The sequence below is a fragment of the Solanum verrucosum genome, unplaced genomic scaffold (genome assembly GCF_900185275.1).
Source record: "Solanum verrucosum unplaced genomic scaffold, falcon-dt-bn FXZP01000140.1, whole genome shotgun sequence".
Taxonomy (NCBI): domain Eukaryota; kingdom Viridiplantae; phylum Streptophyta; class Magnoliopsida; order Solanales; family Solanaceae; genus Solanum; species Solanum verrucosum.
The window spans coordinates 63,300-84,303 of NW_026020112.1; the positions used below are offsets into that span (position 1 = coordinate 63,300).

A 21,004-nucleotide genomic window follows, 5' to 3' on the forward strand; every position below is an offset into this window, starting at 1 on the left:
TTGATCAGTACATAGCTCCGACAATAAATAGGTGAAATTCATCTGAATAGACTCTTTTAGGTTTGTTTCAAAGATTGTTCTCTATGCTCTCATTATCTAATGTATCTGTGATCTCATCAACCACAAGTTTTTCTAATCGAGTCACGAGACAGTTGGTTGATTCACTCAGTTCTTGGTTTTCATGTCGCAGATTTTCAATTTCATCCATTAGTTTCTTGTTCTGCTCTTCAAACTTTAGACTCGAGAATAGTTGGTTTTTCAGAATCTTGTTCTCTCTTGTCAAGTCACCAATTTTGTTCTTTAGTTGAACTATCTGCTCTTCTAGAGTCTGGCTTTTCTTCTGCAGATCATCCTCCCAATCGTCCTGCGTAAACAGACGTTAACATCCCATGCATTTAGTCATATTCAAAAAAATATATAAGCAAGAAACATAAAAGATTATCAGCTCACATCACTACTGATTAATATAGCCACATTTGCTCCTGAAGTTTGTGAAAGCTCTGTGAGTTCTTTTTCTTTATTCAAATAGTGACATGCAGAAGATCCTGATACAGTTTCACGCAAACTAACTGCATCAGAAGAAAGATTTTGCATTCCGTATGCTGGTCTGTTACTTTCACTCTCTGATTCAGCTTCCAGGTCAACGATCAAATGACCCATCGACTGATATCCACTTTTCACAGTATGGTCCTATTAATTGAAAGGAGTTAATCTACAAAAAGTTAACTAAACTGGCAAAGATTGGATCACTATTGTAACTTATTTGGTTAAAAGAGCTTGAAGCTCAAAAATATATGGCAAAAGAGGAAGGAAGACTTACAATATGAGGCGGAGTATCCACTGAAGACCGTGTGTTCAGGTCAGGCCATGTTCTCTTTTCTGCCACTATCAACTCTTTGATTATGTCACTATTGGACTCATCAGAAGTCAGTTCAAGGCTCCAAACTATCTGCAGAGAGAGCGAGAGTAACTAGAAGTCAATTTTCCAAAGCATAATACAATTCTTTATGCTTCCGTATTATCACTGTTTGATATTGATGAGAATACAAAACTTTGGTGTGTTTGAGAAGCTATGAATGGAAGATAAGAAGACAACAACAGAAGGAAAATGTACATATATAAGGAAAGGGAAAGAAAGAAAAACAACACTGAAGAAGAAATATCAGAAAGCCTCAACTTCATATTCCTAACTTTTCTTTTATTTACTGCTGTCTGTGAACCCAAGCAACGCGAAAAGTAGACCAGAGGGTCTGTTTAATTTTTCTCTTTCTTGCTTTCAGAATTATAGCCAAGTAGGCATATGCTCAAAAGAATGATTCATTTTGCTTAATATATCAATTCCAAAATAACCAAGGAAAGTTCTATGGTTCATCAAGACTTCCCAAGATAACAAAGACACAATTTTCTCACGACCGAAAAAGACAGAAAGTAAATTCAGATCAGACAAAGTGGAACAGAAACTGTTGTAAATCTTATTACCTGATTAGTCTCTAGTTCTTTGAATTTTGTTGTGAACCATTGTCTATGATGAGATTTAGTAGTTTCCCAATTGCAGATACGGGGTAACGTAGAGCGGTAGTTCAGTAAACGTGGACGAGCAATGTCAATGTGTTCATAGCACCATATCTATTCAAATAACAGTAAAAACTTGAGGTTTCTGTTTGGAGTTAATAGAGTGGATACAATGTATCATTTGTCATAAATACTTGTCGTCAAAAGAGTCGTTACATAGGTAACACACAAATTAGTTGAGGTTATTCAAACAAAGATTAGAGATTGTTAAACTTACTTGAAGAAAAATAAGACAACCTCCAACATATTGTAATTTTTCCTTCTTTCTCCTGCACAACCAGTGAAATACATCTGCAAGAACAGCTGCTCCCCAAGCAAAACTGTTCACTTTATCAATATCTCGGAGAAGATATACATAGCGAGAATCAATTTTGCCATTTGTATTTGGAAACAGAAAAGTTCCAAACATGTATAACAAGAAAGACCTCACAAAATCTTCATTGTTGGTCTCAGCAAGGGAATCAAGTCTTTGCTCTAATGATGCAACCGTGATTTTTCTATTCCACAGGGCAACATTATATTCTCTTTCTAGATCTAAGAAAGGTGTATCTTCTCGTAAAAGAACAGGATTTCCTGTCACTCGTAATCCCAAAATTAACTCAACATCCAGGAGAGATATGGTTATCTCGCCTGGAGGAAGTACAAAAGCACGTTTCTCGTAATTCCATCTTTCCATCAATTCAACTAATAGGTTTTTGGAAAGCATTTGAGTTTGAATGAGGAGCAAATTTCCAAATCCAGTCCTACTTATGGAATCCTTTTGACTATCTGTCAACTTCTTTACACGTTTTAGAAAGGATGGCAAAGAGAATCTAGTACTGAAGTTTCCAACCTGAAAACAATACAACATTTTTGAAACTCTGTAGAAATGTGCTCGACTATCTTTCACATTGATGTACACAAACTAATTGAACGGCTGAAAGACACTGTTATGAATCGTAAAAAAGTTGGACACAGTTAGAGTTGCATTACGAATATTCAGTAACCTGATGGGTTTAGTATTGTTAAAGCGCATAGCCAGGGGAATAGACCTAAGATTCATGAACACCCTAAAGAAATGAACAAATCATAAATTAAAGAAGCTCCAATTCAATCCCTTTTGTTTTTATAACCATGGTGTTCATGCTTAGCTCACGTCACCTCAACTAATTTCACTGGATATAGTAACTATGTTCATCAAAGCTTAGCCAAATGAGAAAAAATCACCTAGTGCTTTTGCATCTACCGGGATTTGAACTTGAAACCCTATGGTTCTCAATGCACTATCACTAGACCACATCCTTGAGTGCAGCTCCAACTCAAGCTCTCGAAAACCAGAAAGTCCAGATAAGCTGGCATTTCCTTAGTAAAAGAGGGATTAGGGTGTGTTTGGTATGGAGGAAGATGTTGTTCAAAAAATGTTTTTCAATTTTCCCATGATTGGCTGGCCAAAATGTTTGGAAAATATTTTCTCTAGGAAAACAAGTTCCTTAAAAGTGAGGAAAATGACTTCTCTAATGGGAATAGGGAAAACAAGTTGCATAAGTGACATCCCAAGTTTATGGTCTCATCCCCGCCCATCCAACTCCCCTCGACCCTCACCCGTAGACCATCACCCCCACCCCACCCCCTCACCCCAACTCCCCTTCACATCCCGCCACCATAGTGCTTTGCTATATAACAGATAAATGCTCTTGAGATAATATTTTCTTGCTTACTTATCAAACATTAGAAAATAAGTAAGAAACCCACTTGTTTTCCAAGAAAACATTTTCCAGGAACTCACTTTCCATGGAAAACATTTTCCTTCCTACCAAACACACCCATTCTTTCTTCTTTTTGTTCGGATTGAGAAAAATTCCTTATATTTGGCTATCTTATCTCCAAAAAACTGGAAAAATAACTTCGTTCACTCATGGGTAGAAATATATCCGAACTCTTACTCTATATCACTTCACTTACTTTCAAACAATATTTACGCCTCAATATCAATCCCTAATATCCGAAAAATGTGTCAAAGTCTATCTCCATGCCTTATTTTACACAGTGTACTATTATCAGATGTCACAAACCTATATACCTTTCTTTAAAATAAAATAAAATTATACATAGGGGAAATGGTGAGGGGATTACAAGGTGAAAAATTGAACCTTTATCAATTGAAATTTATACCTAACCACACTCTAGAAAATGATTTCCCAAAAAAGCAAAGCATTTTCATATCTAATTTAAAGTACTATACTAGAATTCACCAATTTTTTATACCTTTTCAACAACTCTGGACAAACATTTTCAGAAATAAAACATCAATTCCGATACCGATTTTAAAAAAATAAAAAATAAAAAATAATTGACAGCGGAGAAGGTAATGTACCGATTTGACGCCCGGATTTTGAACCATTGAAGTTCTCATCTTTCTCCTTGAATCATGTCCAGGGAAGGCAGAAACTTGCTGGAGAAGCTGTAAAATGGCGCCAAAATAAAAATATACAGTATATATAATGAAAAAATTAAAAAAAATAAGCTATTTTTGAAAGAAAATTGAACCTTTTCGGCCCATTAATGTTATGGCCCAAAACCTTATTGAGAGTTGGAGCTGGTTAAAATTGGTAAATAGCCATTTTAAAGGAAAAACTATATAATTACATAAATATTCTTACCATAAATATTAATCAATTCTATAGTTTGAAATAATTAATAATTATCTCACTAAAAACATATACTAGTTAATTAGCTAATATATCTATAGTTTGAATTAATTACGGCTCGCAACTTAATTTTAGTTTTAATTACGTCACTTGTCTTCTTTTATACATATACAAATACGTATTACACACACACATATATATATACACACACACAATTATATGACATCTATACAAATACAATTAACCTCTCTCCACTCTCTGACCTTTCTTGCTCGCCTCTCTCCTCTCTCTCCCAATCTCGCTCGCCTCTCTCCTGCCTCTCTCAATCTCTCTCGTCATATATATAAATACATATGTATATAAGTATATACAATTATTTGACAAATATACATATACAGTTTGCCTCTCTCCACTCTCTACCCTCTCTCGCTCGTCTCTCCTCCCTCTCCCGATCTCGCTTGCTTCTCTCCTCCCTCTCCCAATATCGCTCGCCAGATATACAAATACATATGTATATCAGTTACATATATACAATTATTTGACAGATATACATATAAAATTCGACAAAAATACATATACAATTCGCCTCTCTCCACTCTCTGCCCTCTCTTGCTCGCCTCTCTCCTCCCTCTCCCAATCTCGCTCGTCACTCTCCTCCCTATAAAATGTAGCTATGAATCGCAATTAACAAACTATAGTTATGGAGAGTAATTAAGCTATTTTTGAGTGGCTATATGCAAAAGTTCCCTTTAATAATTTTGTATCATATTTCAAGTCAGATACACCATTTCTTTAGTTTCAAGTTTTATATATGTATATTTGATACTAGATACATTCTAAAATACATATACATAGGTCGAGAGACGAATGAGAGAATCAACACGTATCTTTTGATACTAGATATATGTATCTTTGATACTAGAAATATTCTGAAATAAAGGTACATAGGAAGAGAGGTGAACGAGAGGTTCAGTGTATCCCAGATACATGTTAAACACGTTTAAATATGGTGTAAAATAAATTACATCTAATTTTATTTGTATAGATATCTGAGATACATGTATTTGAGTGTGTCAGATACATGTATTTGGCAAAGTAAATGTGGTACAGAAGGTAATTCCAAAAATATTAAAGGGAAGACATGAAATTAAGCCCTAAACTAGTGGGATTTGTGTTATTTGCTCATTTTTAACGCATGCTATTAAATATTAGGTAGTCCCTGCATCTCAATTTATATGAGTTAATTTGACTAGGTACGGAGTTAAAAATTTGAGTAATAAAACTCCAAATCTTTTCCCTCTTCATTCATGATTATTGCATCTTATTAACTGCTTTTTCATGATGTTCTAGCTAGATTATGTTCTGCATTTTCCTGATATTAGTGTATCCAAAAAGTAGAAGTCTTCTCTTTTTCGATTAATGAAGAAAATTAGCATTTTAATGACATCTTTATATTATGATTTTGAATGAGTTGTGATAAAGATATATATCATCATTACCAATATTTAATATAACCGTTGATATTCGTCCATTTCTTAATTTAACTACAATATGTTAATCTATTTTTCTATAGCCCTTTATTTCAATTACCAGGGAGTACAAGCTAAATAGTAGAAGAATCATCGAGGAAAAGGCTCAAAATAGTCCCCTATCTTTTGGTTAAAATTCAAAGTCATTCTTGGATTTTCACATGAAGCACTAATAGTCCCTTATACTTTTAATATTGGTTCACTTTTAATCCTCTCCCAAACTTTTACCTATATTTTAACAATAATTTTGTTCAAAATTATATGCATGGAATGCTCAATCGTCTTTTTATATATTTAAAAGAAATAATAATTCTATGTGAAAGAAGGTGAGAAGAGAACACCTTGTTCTGTTCACTGAAAATATTATTACAACTAAACTAAGAACCTATCTTTGTTTGTCGAACTATATCAATTTATTATTGACATATGACGTTGCATGAAAAGAATTTTTTATACTATTATACATGAAATCGGTGTGCTACATGACGAATACTCAAAGTATATTGCACTTGATACAAGTGAAGTGATTCGAACTTAAATAATATTTGAATTTACGAGATTTCTCACAATAAAAAGTTAGCTACAAATCATCAAACGAAAGTGGTTAAGAGGAAGACAATAAAGAAAGTTCATATTGCGATTAGAACTTCTAAATGTATCTTGTTTTATGAATTGTCTTTATTTATATATTATATTTCAATTTGATAACACTCAGACTCAATTTATGAAATTACATTGAGTATATTGTTGTTGTTGTTATTGTAATTTGAGAGGATCCGTAACAAAAGGTATAAGTGTTTCTTTATTTGATTACTGTAAATTTTTTATGTTTCATGAGTATATATATTTTCTCTCTATTAGGATTTATAGATATTTTCTTTCTATTTTTCCCCTAAGTATCTTATAAGATGTGTTATCATTTACAAATTTAAACTATTAGATAAAATATCTAAAATTTGTATTCGTTAATAATATCTCATTTAACCATGTGTGATCTCAAAATCTTATGTTATGATAAATTAGTATAATTATTTTACCCTATAAAAGTTTGGACTTATGAGATAAAATACATTGGACACATTGCCCAGTCAAAATTATAGGAGAAAAATTAGCCAAATAAATTTTGCCTAAACAGATAAATCTAAAAACTAAACTTTTAGTTCCTGAATTTTATATAACAATTTCAACCTTATTTTTTACTTTTATTTTGGTTGACTATGTATCCCTAAATTTTATAATAACAATCTCATCCTTATTTTTCGTTATTCTGTTGTTTGACTCAATCTTTATTGTTTCTATTACCTAGTCTAATTTAATATGCTTTCGACAAATGATTTGGATTTTTAGCATAGAATTTGCGAGGTATTAAATCTATTTTATGAACATTGTGTATTTATGATTATATGAGCATTCCCTATCGGTTAAATAAAAAATCAAACCGTTAGACTAAGAAATGATTGTCCAAATTTTGATAAATATTAATTTGGTTATCGATTTAGCATGTTTTCAAGCAAATCAAATTTATAATTCATAAAATCAGATCGAACTAATCGATCCACACGCTATTTAGAATGGAATCGACAATCTCTTTTGATAAGCTTTAGAATTATCATCATTTTGTTCAAATTCTACATAGTTGAAGATAAAAAATACATAAATCAAGTATGTGTTAGTTGCAATTTTTCTTGTATGCAACATGATTTCATATTGAAAGTTGTTCAAAAAATAATTATTAAGTAATTGTCCTAAATATCTTGTTTCCCCCTACTTTTTGGAAGATTATTTTGATGGAACTATTATGCCCTTTATTTCAACTAGCTGGGAGTACAGGCTAAATTGTAGAAGAATTATCATAAAATTATAGCTAAATTCCAATCCAACTAATATTATCCTTGCTTTCTGAATTATCTTCATTTATATATATTATATTTTAATTTGATAAGAACCAAACTTTACTTGTGAAATTATACTAAATATATTGTTATTGAAATTTGAAATGATTTGTAACAAAAGGTATACATATTTCTTTATTTAAATTACTGTAAATTTTTATGTATCATGAGTATACATATTTTTCTCTCTATTATGGTTCCAGGAGTGTACATATTTTTTCGCTCTATTATGGTTCCAGGAGTAGATATTTTCTTTCTATTTATTTTCCTATGTATCTTATAGGATGTGATAGCATTTATAAATTTATACTATTAGAGAAAAAAATTTGAATTTGTACTCGTTGATCTTTTAAATATTTCATTTAAGCACGTGTGATCTCAATATCTTATGTTATGATAAACTAGTATAATTGTTTTACCCCATAAAAATTTGGACTTTAGAGATAAATCACATTTCCCGGTCAAAATATTATAGGAGAAAAATTAGCTAAATAATTTTTCCCAAAACAGATAAATCTGAGATGAACTTTTAGTTCCTTTATATAACAAATATCAACCTTATTTTTACTATTCTTTTGGTTGACTACATTTTCTTAAATTTTATAACTACAATCTTATCTTTATTTTTCGCTATTTTGTTGGTTGACTCTATCTCTATTTTATTTTTTTTCTCTATAAATACTTTTCTAATCTTTTCAACTTCTTCATCAGATTTTTCACAATCTAACTTAGAGTAAAAAGGAAGATTTTTTTTCTGTCGAAATAAAATTCTTTAAGATCAAGAGTTATTTTTATGCCTTTTTATTTGTGGTATTTTTTCGCAGTGATGAAGCTAATGCTTCACATCAACAATTTAGGAGGTTACAATCTTCTAGTTCTAAATTAGTTAAAAATTTATTTAGAACAGGATATCACTTCCAGCCTCCTAAAAACTAGATTAATGGTATATTTTCTCTTTCTAATTGTCTCTCCTTTTTATTTATGAGGACAAACACAAAAGATCTTGTAGGACTATCCGATGGTTTTAAATATTTTTGTTTGTGTCTCAAATTGATATTTGTTTTATATTATTTTATGTTTGGATAATTATATATATTCATACACAGAGGTGGATTTATTAGTATTAACATATGAGTTTACATAATATATGAAGGTAAAAGAACATGCCCTCTTCTTCTATCCTGAATTATGAATCGTGAGAATGTTTTCACTAGGCTATTTAATTACAAGAGAGTATTCAAACTTAATATTTTAATATTTAAAGTTTTATAATTCTTAAATTTAATATTATTAAAGTTTTAATAATTGAATCGGTAAATATGAACTATACATGTCCGTGCGCTTTTAGTGGTTTTTTTTTTTAATTATTATTATTATCATCATCATCATCATCATCATCATTATTGTTATTGTTATTGTTGTTGTTGTTGTTGTTGTTGTTATTTTATTTTTATTTTTTAATTTTTATTTTTATTTTCATCCGATTACATTGCATTTTGGTTACATACAAATTCGCATCGAAAATGAGTACTTACCACTCCAGCACAATCTTATTGGTGACTTATTCATATTTGCTTCTCCGTATGTATATAGTGATATAATACATGCTTTTAATATTTGTATATATATGATTCTTATTCATGGTTACACCAATAAATAGATGATGACATATGCCGTAAAAAACATGATTATCACAAAAATATAGTTAAATAATATTTATTTTAATTTATCACTTAATTATGATAAAAATAATATAATTTAATATAACTGATGCAACTAAGTTTTTAGTACTAGATATGGGACCCCGTGCCAGCACGGGGCCCAATATATGTTACTGTTTCTGTTTTAATTTATGTGGTACATATAAACTTTGAAGTTAATCAATTTTTTAGTATGTTTTTATATATTTTAAGTTGCTAATTATTTTTATTTAGAGTATGTTTTACGTAAATATATTATAAATCACAATAAATAACAAGTTAATTTTAAAAAAATATATATATATATAAAATTCATTGACTTTTGAAATTTTATTTGTATCACATAAATCAGGACAAAGCGTGTAATATATATGAAAATGATATAAAACGTATTATAACTCACAATCATTAGTAACTTAAAATATCTATTTATCTATATTTCTCCCAATTTATGTGGTATAGATGAAATTTTGAAAGTTAACAAAAACTTTTTATATGTTTTCAAATATTTTAAGCTATTAATTATTATGATTTATAATACTTTTTACATAAAAAATTTATTTATATAAAGTATAAAAGAAAAAATTTTAAAAAAGGAAACATAAATGTTAGCAGGAGTCCAATCTATGTTAATTTCTATGTTTTAATTATTGTAATACCAATTGAATTTGGAGAGCCAACTAAATTTTTTTAAAGGATTTTTTTTATAAATTTTAAGTTGTTAATTTCTAATTTTTTTATTAATTTTAAACCAATATATGTTTTTCTCTGTCTCAATTACATGAGACATATGGAATTTGGAGAGTCAACTAAAATTTTAAAATATGTTAAGTTGTTAATTATTATACCTTATAGTACTATTACGTGACTTTCAAATAAAATATGTAATTTTTTTTATTTCAATTTATATGTCATTGATATAATTACATATATTAAGTAATGAAGAATTAATGTGTAAATTATGTGGCACCTATGAATTTTGGAGTGTAAATCAAATTAGTTATATGATTTTTAAAAAATAAAGTGGTTAATTATTACAATTTATAATACTTTTTATATATTTTTTTAAATGATATATATATATATATCTTTATGATATTGATATTAGTATTATAATAAATTAAATTTTATTATTTTTAAATTTATGATCTCAATTGTCAGCCTATGCCACATTATAAAATGTTCCAAAGTAAATATCAGATTTACAAAAATGTCGATGCCAGCTAAAGTAATAAAATAACATCTAAGGGCATGAACCTATATATGTATATATAAAGTTGAATATAGACAATCTGATGTGGCATCTCTCTATGACCAGTATTTCTATTCATCTTTTTTCTCCTTTTTTTGACATTCTATCTTTGTTTTTTATTTCTTATTTATATCATACCCGATTAATTATGCCCTTTATAACATCCAATACACTAATATAGATTTAAGTAAATGAAAATGGAAGATGAAAAGATAAAAACTATTCATTTTTCATAATTGTTTATAATTATTTAGCCTATAAAATAAAATAAAAAATAGTTGACCATTTGTAACAAATAAGAACAAATTTCTTCACTTTGACTCTTCTTCTGACGATGATGATCAATATATGGTATCAACTTCTGTCACTAAGATGTCCATCAAATTTCTAGGTCATGTGACTTTTTTAACAAAAGAGAAAGAGAGAATATCTCATGATTCTTGTGAAGACATTGATGTAAAGAAAGAGATTATGTAACAAAAAGTTCTTTTCAAAATAAAAGACTTTTTGAAAAAAATGTTTATTCTTCCTACAAGGAGAAAAAATTCATAGTGGTTGACAAATTTATAAGAAGGCTGATTAGTGTTTCAAAGGGTAAGAAAAATAATTTGGAGAAAAAATCATTCTATTTATGGAATTCGTATCAAATTAGGAGGAGAACAAGCAAAAATTTATTTTGTGATTTGAAAAGAGAGAAAATTAGATATTATTTCTTTCAACCTCATTATTCTTCTAATTTCTTTCTTCTTTTATTTGTCTTGATTTTTTGTATCTTTAAAGTTTTTTTTTTTCTTATTTATCTTTAATTAAAGTTTATATATATTTTCTTAAAAAAGAATTTAAAAAGATGATCATATTTAGTTCCTTTCCTCATCAATGCTATTAATCTCATAATTAGTGTTATTTATATTATTTTCTTAATTACTTTTTTTTCTTTCATTTAATTATTCATTTGAAGAAATTAGTTATTATAACTTTATAAGAATTACACATGTATTTTTACATAATTGATTTGTTATTTTAAATTTTTTTGGATCATTCTTCATCTTAAAGTTTCTATCTATATGTAATAATAAAGCTAAAATAGAAAATGTGGGGTGACCCCTTCTTAGCAATAGATACTTATTTATTCTTATCAATGTTTCTGACATTTTTTGTTATTTTTTCCTTAAAATAATTGTTGCCTCGATTTTTAGTTTTAGTTTTATTTTTTTCGCATTTTCTAATTTTAAAAGACTGAAAAATTTATATTGAAAATTTACAAAAAATAAAAAATGATTTATTTAACTCCTATCATCATCTACTTCTTTTCTTAATCTTCATTTCATCATTAATGTAATTTATATCATTTTCTTAGATATATATATATATATATATATATATATATATATATATATATATATATATATATGACATTTCTTAGAAGTTAGGATTATTATTTATTTAATTTTTTAAAATTTTGAATTCTTTTGTCATACTAAATACAACATGTTTTATTATAATTACATTTAATATATTAATGAATATGTTGTACGAATGAAAAGAAAACTATCATTTCACAAAAACAAAGGTTAAAATATAATTTATTATGACTAAGGAAAGATAAAATTATTATTCCAATATCCATAACCATATATAATACATTAAAAATTAATTGAAAAGCTGTAAATGGAAAAGGAATCACCATTTAAAGAATCATTATTTTTAAATTTTTGAATCATTTCTTCTTCTAAAAGTTTCTATCCATATGTAACAATAAAGTTAAAATAGAAAATGTAGTGACACCATTCTTAGTAATAGATACTTATTTATTTTTATCGATTTTTTCTGACAATTTTGGTTATATTTTTATTTAAAATAATTATTGCCTCAATTTTTTTTATTTTTAATTTTAAAAGATTGGAAATTTTATGTTAAAATTTAAATAATAGAAAAAATGATTTATTTAACTTTTATCATCATCAATACTACTAATTTATTTGACGTTTTTTCTTAATCTTCATCTAATCACTAATGTTATTTATATAATTTTCTTAAATCACTTATTTTTTTCTTTTTTAACTCTTTTATATATATAAAGTTGGATATGTAAATGATGATGTGACATTTCTTAGAAGCTAAGATTACTATTTATCTAATTTCTCCAATTTTTGAGTTTATTTGTCATACTAAATACAATATGTTTTATTATAATTACATTCAATATAGTAAACAATATGTTCTAGGAATTAAAACAAAATTATCATTTCAGAAAAATAAATGTTAAATTATAATTTTATTATGATTAAGGAAAGATAAAGATATTATTTCAATATCCCATAACCACATTCAATACATTAGAAATTAATTGGATATAACTGTAAATGAAAAAATGAATCACAATTTAAGAAAAATACATGTTTGCAATACCATAATAATTAAGGAGAGAGTAAGATATTATTTTAATATCCTAATTCGAAAATTTTAATCTACTACTCAATTAAAAAGAAAATGCATTTAATAACATTAAAAAGTTATTAGTTTAATATTTTTTCTCATTGTACTAATTCAATTCAATCAAACTTAATTTTAAAGATAAAATAACAGCTTCATTTTAATTGTTATCAATATATTTTAAAAAATTATCATGAAAAGGATTTTCTTGCACCTTATTTTAATTTTCATATACTATTATTATTTTTTCTGTCATTTTTCAATGATTTTTTATTTCGATTTAAAATTTAATGTTTATTCTTCAAACTCTGATGGTACAATTAAGGTGGAGTAGAATATAATAAATGATGATTCTTCTACTAAATAAGAAGATATAACGAAATTGAAAGGGTGATTTTTTTATATTTTTTTTAAATGGATAGGAAATTCTATTAAGGTATCATTGCGTCATCATTCAATATATTTTTAATATAAATTTCATTTGCTGATGCATTTGTTTAGTACTCCCTCTGTCCCTAATTACTTGTTCACTTTTCCTTTTATAGTTGTCTCTAATTACTTGTCCATTTTGACAAATCAAGAAAGAACATTTTTTTTACCTATTATACCCTCAATTAAATGAGTACTTTGAAAATTGCAGAACTTTTCATCTACTTCATAATTAATAGGGGTAAAATGATAAACTCACTATGTCATTAATTGATTTCTTAATAAATGTGTCAATTTAAAAGTGGACAAGTAATTAGGGACAGAGGGAGTATTACAGTGTTATTTGACATTATGAGATATTTCTTACACATTTAAGGAGAATGGTACACCGGAATATATATTATATATTAAAGGATCAACTTCATGCAATGAAAGAATTTGTTATTAGCAAATATATTTTAACTTATTTGATAAAAAATATATTCTTCCTCATTTAATAGATGTAAAATTTATGAAGCTTTATTTTTTTCACAATCTTCATATTGTTAAAACAAATAATAATATTACGATTAAACAACAGAGTAAATATAAAATTAATCAAAAATATTTAATTTTAATGATCGTGCGAAGTGCGGCCAAGTTCTCTAATTTAAAACAAAAAAGTCAAATTTAAATGGGTCTACTATAGAATTCCTAGAAATCCAACTTCAAAAATTATGTTAAAAATGGAAACTAAAAAGTGAAATAAATTTAATTGAGAGTTATCCTTCGTCTGTCCCATTTTATGTGACACTTTTTATTTCTCAAGAATCAAATAGTTTAAGTTTGACCATAAATTTGCGTATGATATCTTCAATTTTTTTAAAATGAAATTTATATATTTGTAAACTACGTAAAAATCAAAACATTATAATTCATAATAATTAATAATTCAAAATATTTTAAAGATGTATGAAAAATTTAAGATGGAAGATAAACTAAAGAGAGTAAAAGGGGAGAATGGAAAGTAGGAAAAAAGAATAGTTCATCTTTTTGGTGGGCCTCAATGTACAATTTCTATAGTTTTTAGTCCAACTCTTTAGTGCAATGTTGGTCCTCCCAAACTCCCATTTCTAAATAAGGGTAATAAATTATAGGAACCACATATTATAAGTACTAAATAACATCATATCCCTTCTAGTTTTCTATTTACCAAAAATCCCTTAAAAATGATGTTTGCGGGATACATAGCGTTGTGCACGGGATACATTAGGTTTGATACATTCCACATAGCGGGATACATAGCGCTGTGCACGGGATACATTAGGTTTGATACATTCTACATAGCAGGATACATAGCGTTGTGCACGGGATACATGCGGGATACATAGCGTTTGATACATTCCACATAGCGTTGTGTACGAGATACATGCAGGATACATAGGTAAATAAGGGATTTTTGAAAATTTTGAAATAAGTAGGGATAAATGGATATTAAGGTAAGTAAAAGAGTGTAGTTAAGTAATTTGTCCTATATTTTACCAGTACAATACAAAAGTATTTTACCAGTACAATACAAAAGGAGAAGTATGGGGTAATATTGTTTGGGCTCATTCAGTATCCATTGACATGATTAATTGGATCAATTTAGAGCATGCAATTTATCCACCAGAAGTGTTCGATAAATATGGTACTTGGTCCGGATCAACCACTATTCTTCCAGGAAATAAGCATGTTATCCTCTACACTGGAATAGTGGATGACGAACAAACTCAAGTACAAAATTATGCAATACCAGCTAACTTGTCTGATCCATTTCTACGTAAGTGGATCAAACCTGATAACAATCCGTTAGTAGTCGCTGACGAAAGCATCAACAAGACCAAATTTCGTGACCCAACTACAGCTTGGTTAGGTCAAGATGGGAGTTGGAGAATGTTGGTTGGTAGCCTTAGAAAAAACAAGAGAGGATTAGCAATATTGTACCGGAGTAGGGACTTCATGAAATGGACCAAAGCCCAACACCCATTCCATTCAGCTGCTAAAACTGGAAATTGGGAATGTGTTGATTTTTTTCCAGTATCATTGGAGAATACAGATGGTTTGGACACATCAGTTATTGGCAAAAAAATTAAACATGTTCTGAAAGTCAGTCTGGATGATACCAGATGGGACTATTACACAATTGGTACTTATGACACGAAAAAAGATAGATATGTTCCGGACGATACAATGATCGAAGGATATCACGGATTGAGACTGGATTATGGTAATTTTTATGCATCAAAAACTTTCTATGATCCTAGCAAGAATCGAAGAATTTTGATGGGATGGTGCAACGAATCCGATGTTTTTCCAACAGATGACATCTACAAAGGATGGTCTGGAATTCAGGCTATTCCTCGTAAATTATGGATTGATCCTAGTGGTAAACATTTAGTCCAATGGCCTATTGAAGAATTAGAAACCTTGAGAAAGAAAAAGGTCGAGTTAAGAAATTATAAATTGAACAAGGGAGAAAATGTAGAAGTTCAAGGAATTACACCTGCCCAGGTTTGACCTTGTTTTTGGTTTACTATATATATAAATTATTGTGACCTATAAGTAAATGTTTGAGTTGTCAAAACAATTACTAAAATTTATGTTAGAACATCCTACATCATTTCGTATGGAATTTGCAATAACGCAATATGTTTTATGATTTGAATTAATTTTTTGTATGAAATTTTTCTGACAAGACTAATTTATAGCTAATTTGTGTGTGTTAATATAATGACAGGCTGATGTTGAAGTTACATTTTCCTTTTCAAGTTTGGAAAATGCAGAAGAATTTGATCCTAGTTGGGTTGATCTCTATGCCGAAGATGTATGTGCAATTAGGGGTTCGACAGTTCAAGGTGGACTTGGTCCATTTGGACTCCTAACTTGGAAGAGTATACACCTGTATTCTTTTGAGTGTTTAAAAATCAAGACAAATATAAGGTTCTCATGTGCTCTGATGCCTCAAGGTTTGTCTATTGATCACACTTTTCTTATTTGCAAGTATCTCTCCCCTTAAACTAGAGAGATCTCAGGTTTAAATTTTCGAAATGAAAAAAATACTTATAGAAAAGCGCTCCTCCTATTAAATGGGTCTAATGCAATGCAAATGAGTTTTGGATATCAAATAATTATAACTATAAAAAGATTTGTTATCTTTATGCTTTTGTATTTGGCTAACCTTATCATTCTATTTTTTTTTTGCGACAGGTCAAGCGTTAGGAATCACAAAAAGATGTTCAAACCCTCATTTGCTGGGTATGTCGATGTTGATCTAACAGACAAAAAGTTGTCACTAAGGAGCTTGGTAAGCTTTCTTTGGTACTTTTTTCCTATAAAATACACTTAAAACTTATATTTCAAACTCATTTTTCTTTTTTGTCGCATTGACAAGTAGTTTATTATTTTTTCAGATTGATCACTCTGTGGTCGCAAGTTTTGGTGCTGGTGAAAAGACATGTATTACATCACGAGTTTATCCAGCTTTATCCATCTATGGTGACACACATTTGTTTGCTTTCAATAATGGTACTGAGACGGTCAAAATTGATACTCTTGATGCCTGGAGCATGGATAAAGCCGACATGTAAAACTAAAAAATCATAGGAGAAAAGAAGAAAACATAATTGCGTTCAATTTTCATTTCTCTTTTCATGTTGGCATTTTTTTTAATCAAGCTTGTACAGATTCACTACTTCTATGAGTCATGAAATAAAATATTCTTCTTTTCCTATTTAATCGAATTGATGACGCCTTGATATATAGTGCAATTATCTTTCTACCGAGTTCTTATTTCATATCAAAATACACAAATGTTTACTTATTTCTTGTGTGTATATATGAGGCACAAACAATTAAAGGACTTATATACTTGCAAATCAATGAAATGAAATTAAACTTTTTTCTAGCTATATAGAAAAATCAAGAGATTTCTTTGCAATCGTTTTATCCTCTTGATGCCAAAATGCAAAAAAGACTAAGAAGAAAGGGTTGAGATTAAAAGCTTTCACGGACTGATGTCGAGACTAGATTCATAACTACACTTAGATAAGGATAATATTTCGTCTTCATCTCTTTTCCGATGTATTTGACCACATAAAACTCTACTTATTGGACATAATAGAGGTTCAACGTGAACTATGTTTGGTGTATACAACTTATTAATGTTATGTAATATTCTCCACACTCTAATATTAATAACAATTCCTATGGTTAACGAAAATTAAACTAGATCAATATGTAAACATCCAAATCCAATAATTAATGCTAGAATCGACTTTCATTTTTAAAAAAATAACAAAATCATAAATATCCGATAGACAAGAAAATAAAAGTTTATCTTTGACCAAAATAGTCTCCTGGTTCAACTATTCATAAGCCTCCTCCCTCTGGGGTAAAGATTTAATTAGCAAGACCTCAGACCGATGTCTCGATTGTTCAACATTGCTAACTATTATAAGAGGATGTCTCCCCCTCGGGATTACTAGTAGCTTCGATTGTTGAGTCTGGTGCTGCAAGTTAATTACTCTATAATTTTAGTCAGAAATAATAATCATATAATACTATTGTAGGTGTCCGGCCTAAAAGACCGGTGGTATTTCTCACTATTTGACTATTTGTTATCCAATACAAAAATCAATTAGTCATCTTAAACTAGCTAATGTTGTGTATTATCAACAATTTCTACATAAGGTGGTAATATGATATTTTGAGCAGTTACATATCTAAGACCTTTGACACAAATAGACGCGTCAAAAGTTCCATATAGATTATTTCCCAATACAATTTCTTTCAAATTCATTAAAATTTCATTTACCGATTCTTCAATTCCCGTTATGGTAGAATATTCATGTGGGAGTTTCTCATATTTACACTTACACGTGTGATACATGTTCCTCCAATTTCTCCAAGTAAATCTCTTCACATCACAACACATATTGTGTCGTTTTGGTCTGTCATCAGTAGAAACAAAAAAAAACGTCCATTATAAAGGAGTTTACTGTCTGTTCTAGATTCAACACACTTTCACTATAGTGTTTGAGTAAATACTATTACTTTCTCTCAATATCTCCCCAGATTATTTCCACATTCATAAATACCCCTCCCCCCCATCTCGTCCTCAAATTATTTGCTATTAGAATTGCATAATGCAATACACATTGTGAGATATCTCACACTCGTTCCGAAAATGAAGTATTTTTTCTTTATATGATCTTGACAAATCTTCACCTCTAGAACTAACTTTTACGATTGAGTAAGCTGGTCAACAATCTATTCTTTTAACATGGTATTCATCTTTTATAATTGGTTTACCTAATGTTGGATTCCAAGTTGTGTTAAAGTGTATGTCCCACAATGGTTGATCAATAAGGTGTTGTCCCCTTATATGGTTTAAACAATTCACGTCTTATGAATTAGTTTTAAGCGTTGAATTAAATCTTTATAAAAGAAATAAGGAAAGAAAGATTGTTTTTTTTTCAATCGTAAAAATATTTTAGACTTTGAATTAAACTACTTATATCTTCATATTACTAATAATAAACATATGGTTAACATCTTATTAATTTGAAATAAGCCTAATATTGTTATTACTATTAAATTTTTGTTATAAACTTAAAATCATTATACCTCGTAAAACTACTACATAACATACAATAAGTTTGAATTAAAAAAAGTGACTAATTATTTGCATAATTCTATTAAAATATTGAAGTGTTTTATTAGAATTAGTATTACGCTACTAATTTAATGAGTCACCCTTGATGTGATTTCATCTTCAAATTTAAATGGTTAGAGAAAATACTTTGAATTTGTGTTATTTGATCTTTCAAATATTTCATTCAACTTTTTAACCATGTGTGATCTCATCTCTCATGTAAATCCGATTTAAAAAATAAATGAAAAACATACATTGTCAATCACAATTGTAGGAGAAAAAACACATTGTTCAATTAACATTTATTATTATTTTGGATTGGTTCCTAAAATTTATAACAACAATCTTAACCTTATTTTTTGATTGACTATATCATTCCTAAATTTCCAGTTGTTCCTAAATTTAATAACAACAATATCAACCTTATTTTTTTATTATTCTATTGTTGACTCCATTTCCACTTTTTCTTTAAAAAAAACGTCAAAACTATTTTCAAATCAGGCTTATGCAAACTTGAAATTGTTAAACCTATAACATTTTCCCCGACTATTACTACATGGTAGAAAAAAGAAAATCTAGATTAAAGAGTAATTAAATTTGTAAAATCGAATATAGACTTATAAATATATAACTAAATGAATCAAATTAATTTTGTATAATGTAAATATTTTAAATACATGTATCTTAATAAATTCTTGAGAATTCCAAATTCAATATTACCTGCTTTAATTCTAACAAATTAAAAGCATTTGAAATAATGAAAAAAATTTCCCAAGTATTTGAAATAATGAAAAAAAATTCCTAAGTGAAAATGAAAGGTCAAATTTTACAGAATTTGGATAGTCAAACTAAAATGTGAAATGATATACAATAGGTTAACTTGGAAAAACGTGTATGGAGCTTTCTAATTTGCACTTTTAATATGATGACAGGTTGATGTTGAAGTTACATTTTCCTTTTCAAGTTTGGAAAATGCAGAAGAATTTGATCCTAGTTGGGCTGATCTTTATGCCCAAGATGTATGTGTCATTAGGGGTTTGACAGTTCAAGGTGGACTTGGTCCATTTGGAATTCTAACATTGTCTTCTGAAAATCTGGAAGAGTATACACCTGTATTCTTCAGAGTGTTTAAGACTCAAGATAAATACAAGGTTCTCATGTGTTCTGATGCCTCAAGGTTTGTCTTTTGATCACTTTTTTTTATCAGCAAGTATTATGATGAGATCCCTCCCCCTAAATCAGAGATCTCAGATTTAAAGTTTGGGAATGTAAAAATACTCATAGAGAATGCTTTGCCTGTTTAACGAATCTTATAAGATGTGGATTTAAGTTAGTTGGGCCATTGAGTTCTTGATATCAAATAATTATGAACATGAAAAGTATTATTATCTTTATACTTTTGCATTTGGATAACCTTGCCATTTTATTTAGGTCAAGCGTTAGAAATCATAAAAAGATGTATAAATCATCTTTTGCTGGATATGTTGATATAAATCTAACCGACAAAGATTGTCGTTACGAAGTTTGGTAAACTTTCTTTGGTAATTTTTTCATATCAAATGCACTAAAAAAATCATATTTCAACTCATTTTTCTTTTGTGTCGTATTGACAATTAGTTGATTTTTTTCTTCAGATTGATCACTCAGTGGTTGAAAGTTTCGGTGAAGGTGGAAAGACATGCATTACATCAAGAGTTTATCCATCATTAGCCATCTATGGAGACACACATTTGTTTGCTTTCAACAATGGTACCGAAACAGTCAAAATTGAGGCTCTTAATGCCTGGAACATGGCTAAATCCGAGAGATAGATTTAAAACATAAGTGCTTTGAATTTTTCTTTCTTTTTCTGTGTTGGCCCTTTTTTGGGATGAGAACTTGTACAAATTTGCTATT

The 21,004-nt window shown here is 28.7% G+C and overlaps 1 protein-coding gene and 2 pseudogenes across 1 annotated transcript; 2 read left to right on the forward strand and 1 right to left on the reverse strand.

The window, feature by feature from the left end:
• Positions 1 to 67: 67 nt before the first annotated feature.
• Positions 68 to 4,006, reverse strand: LOC125825583 (uncharacterized; annotated as a pseudogene).
• Positions 1,980 to 20,919, forward strand: LOC125825584 (beta-fructofuranosidase, insoluble isoenzyme 1-like; annotated as a pseudogene).
• On the forward strand, positions 16,336 to 17,042 carry LOC125825566 (beta-fructofuranosidase, insoluble isoenzyme 2-like). Its single transcript, XM_049504890.1, has 3 exons — positions 16,336 to 16,421; positions 16,663 to 16,759; positions 16,866 to 17,042. The coding sequence occupies exons 1-3, from the start codon at positions 16,402 to 16,404 to the stop codon at positions 17,040 to 17,042; spliced, it is 294 nt and encodes a 97-aa protein (XP_049360847.1). The 5' UTR covers positions 16,336 to 16,401.
• Positions 20,920 to 21,004: the final 85 nt, after the last annotated feature.

Excerpts from the sequence above, each read along its gene's own strand:
- LOC125825566 (XM_049504890.1), top strand. The coding sequence starts at position 16,402 with ATGTGCTCTGATGCCTCAAG. Across the intron at positions 16,422-16,662 it reads ATGTGCTCTGATGCCTCAAG|GTCAAGCGTTAGGAATCACA; the intron begins GTTTGTCTATTG and ends TTTTTGCGACAG. Across the intron at positions 16,760-16,865 it reads AGTTGTCACTAAGGAGCTTG|ATTGATCACTCTGTGGTCGC; the intron begins GTAAGCTTTCTT and ends TTATTTTTTCAG.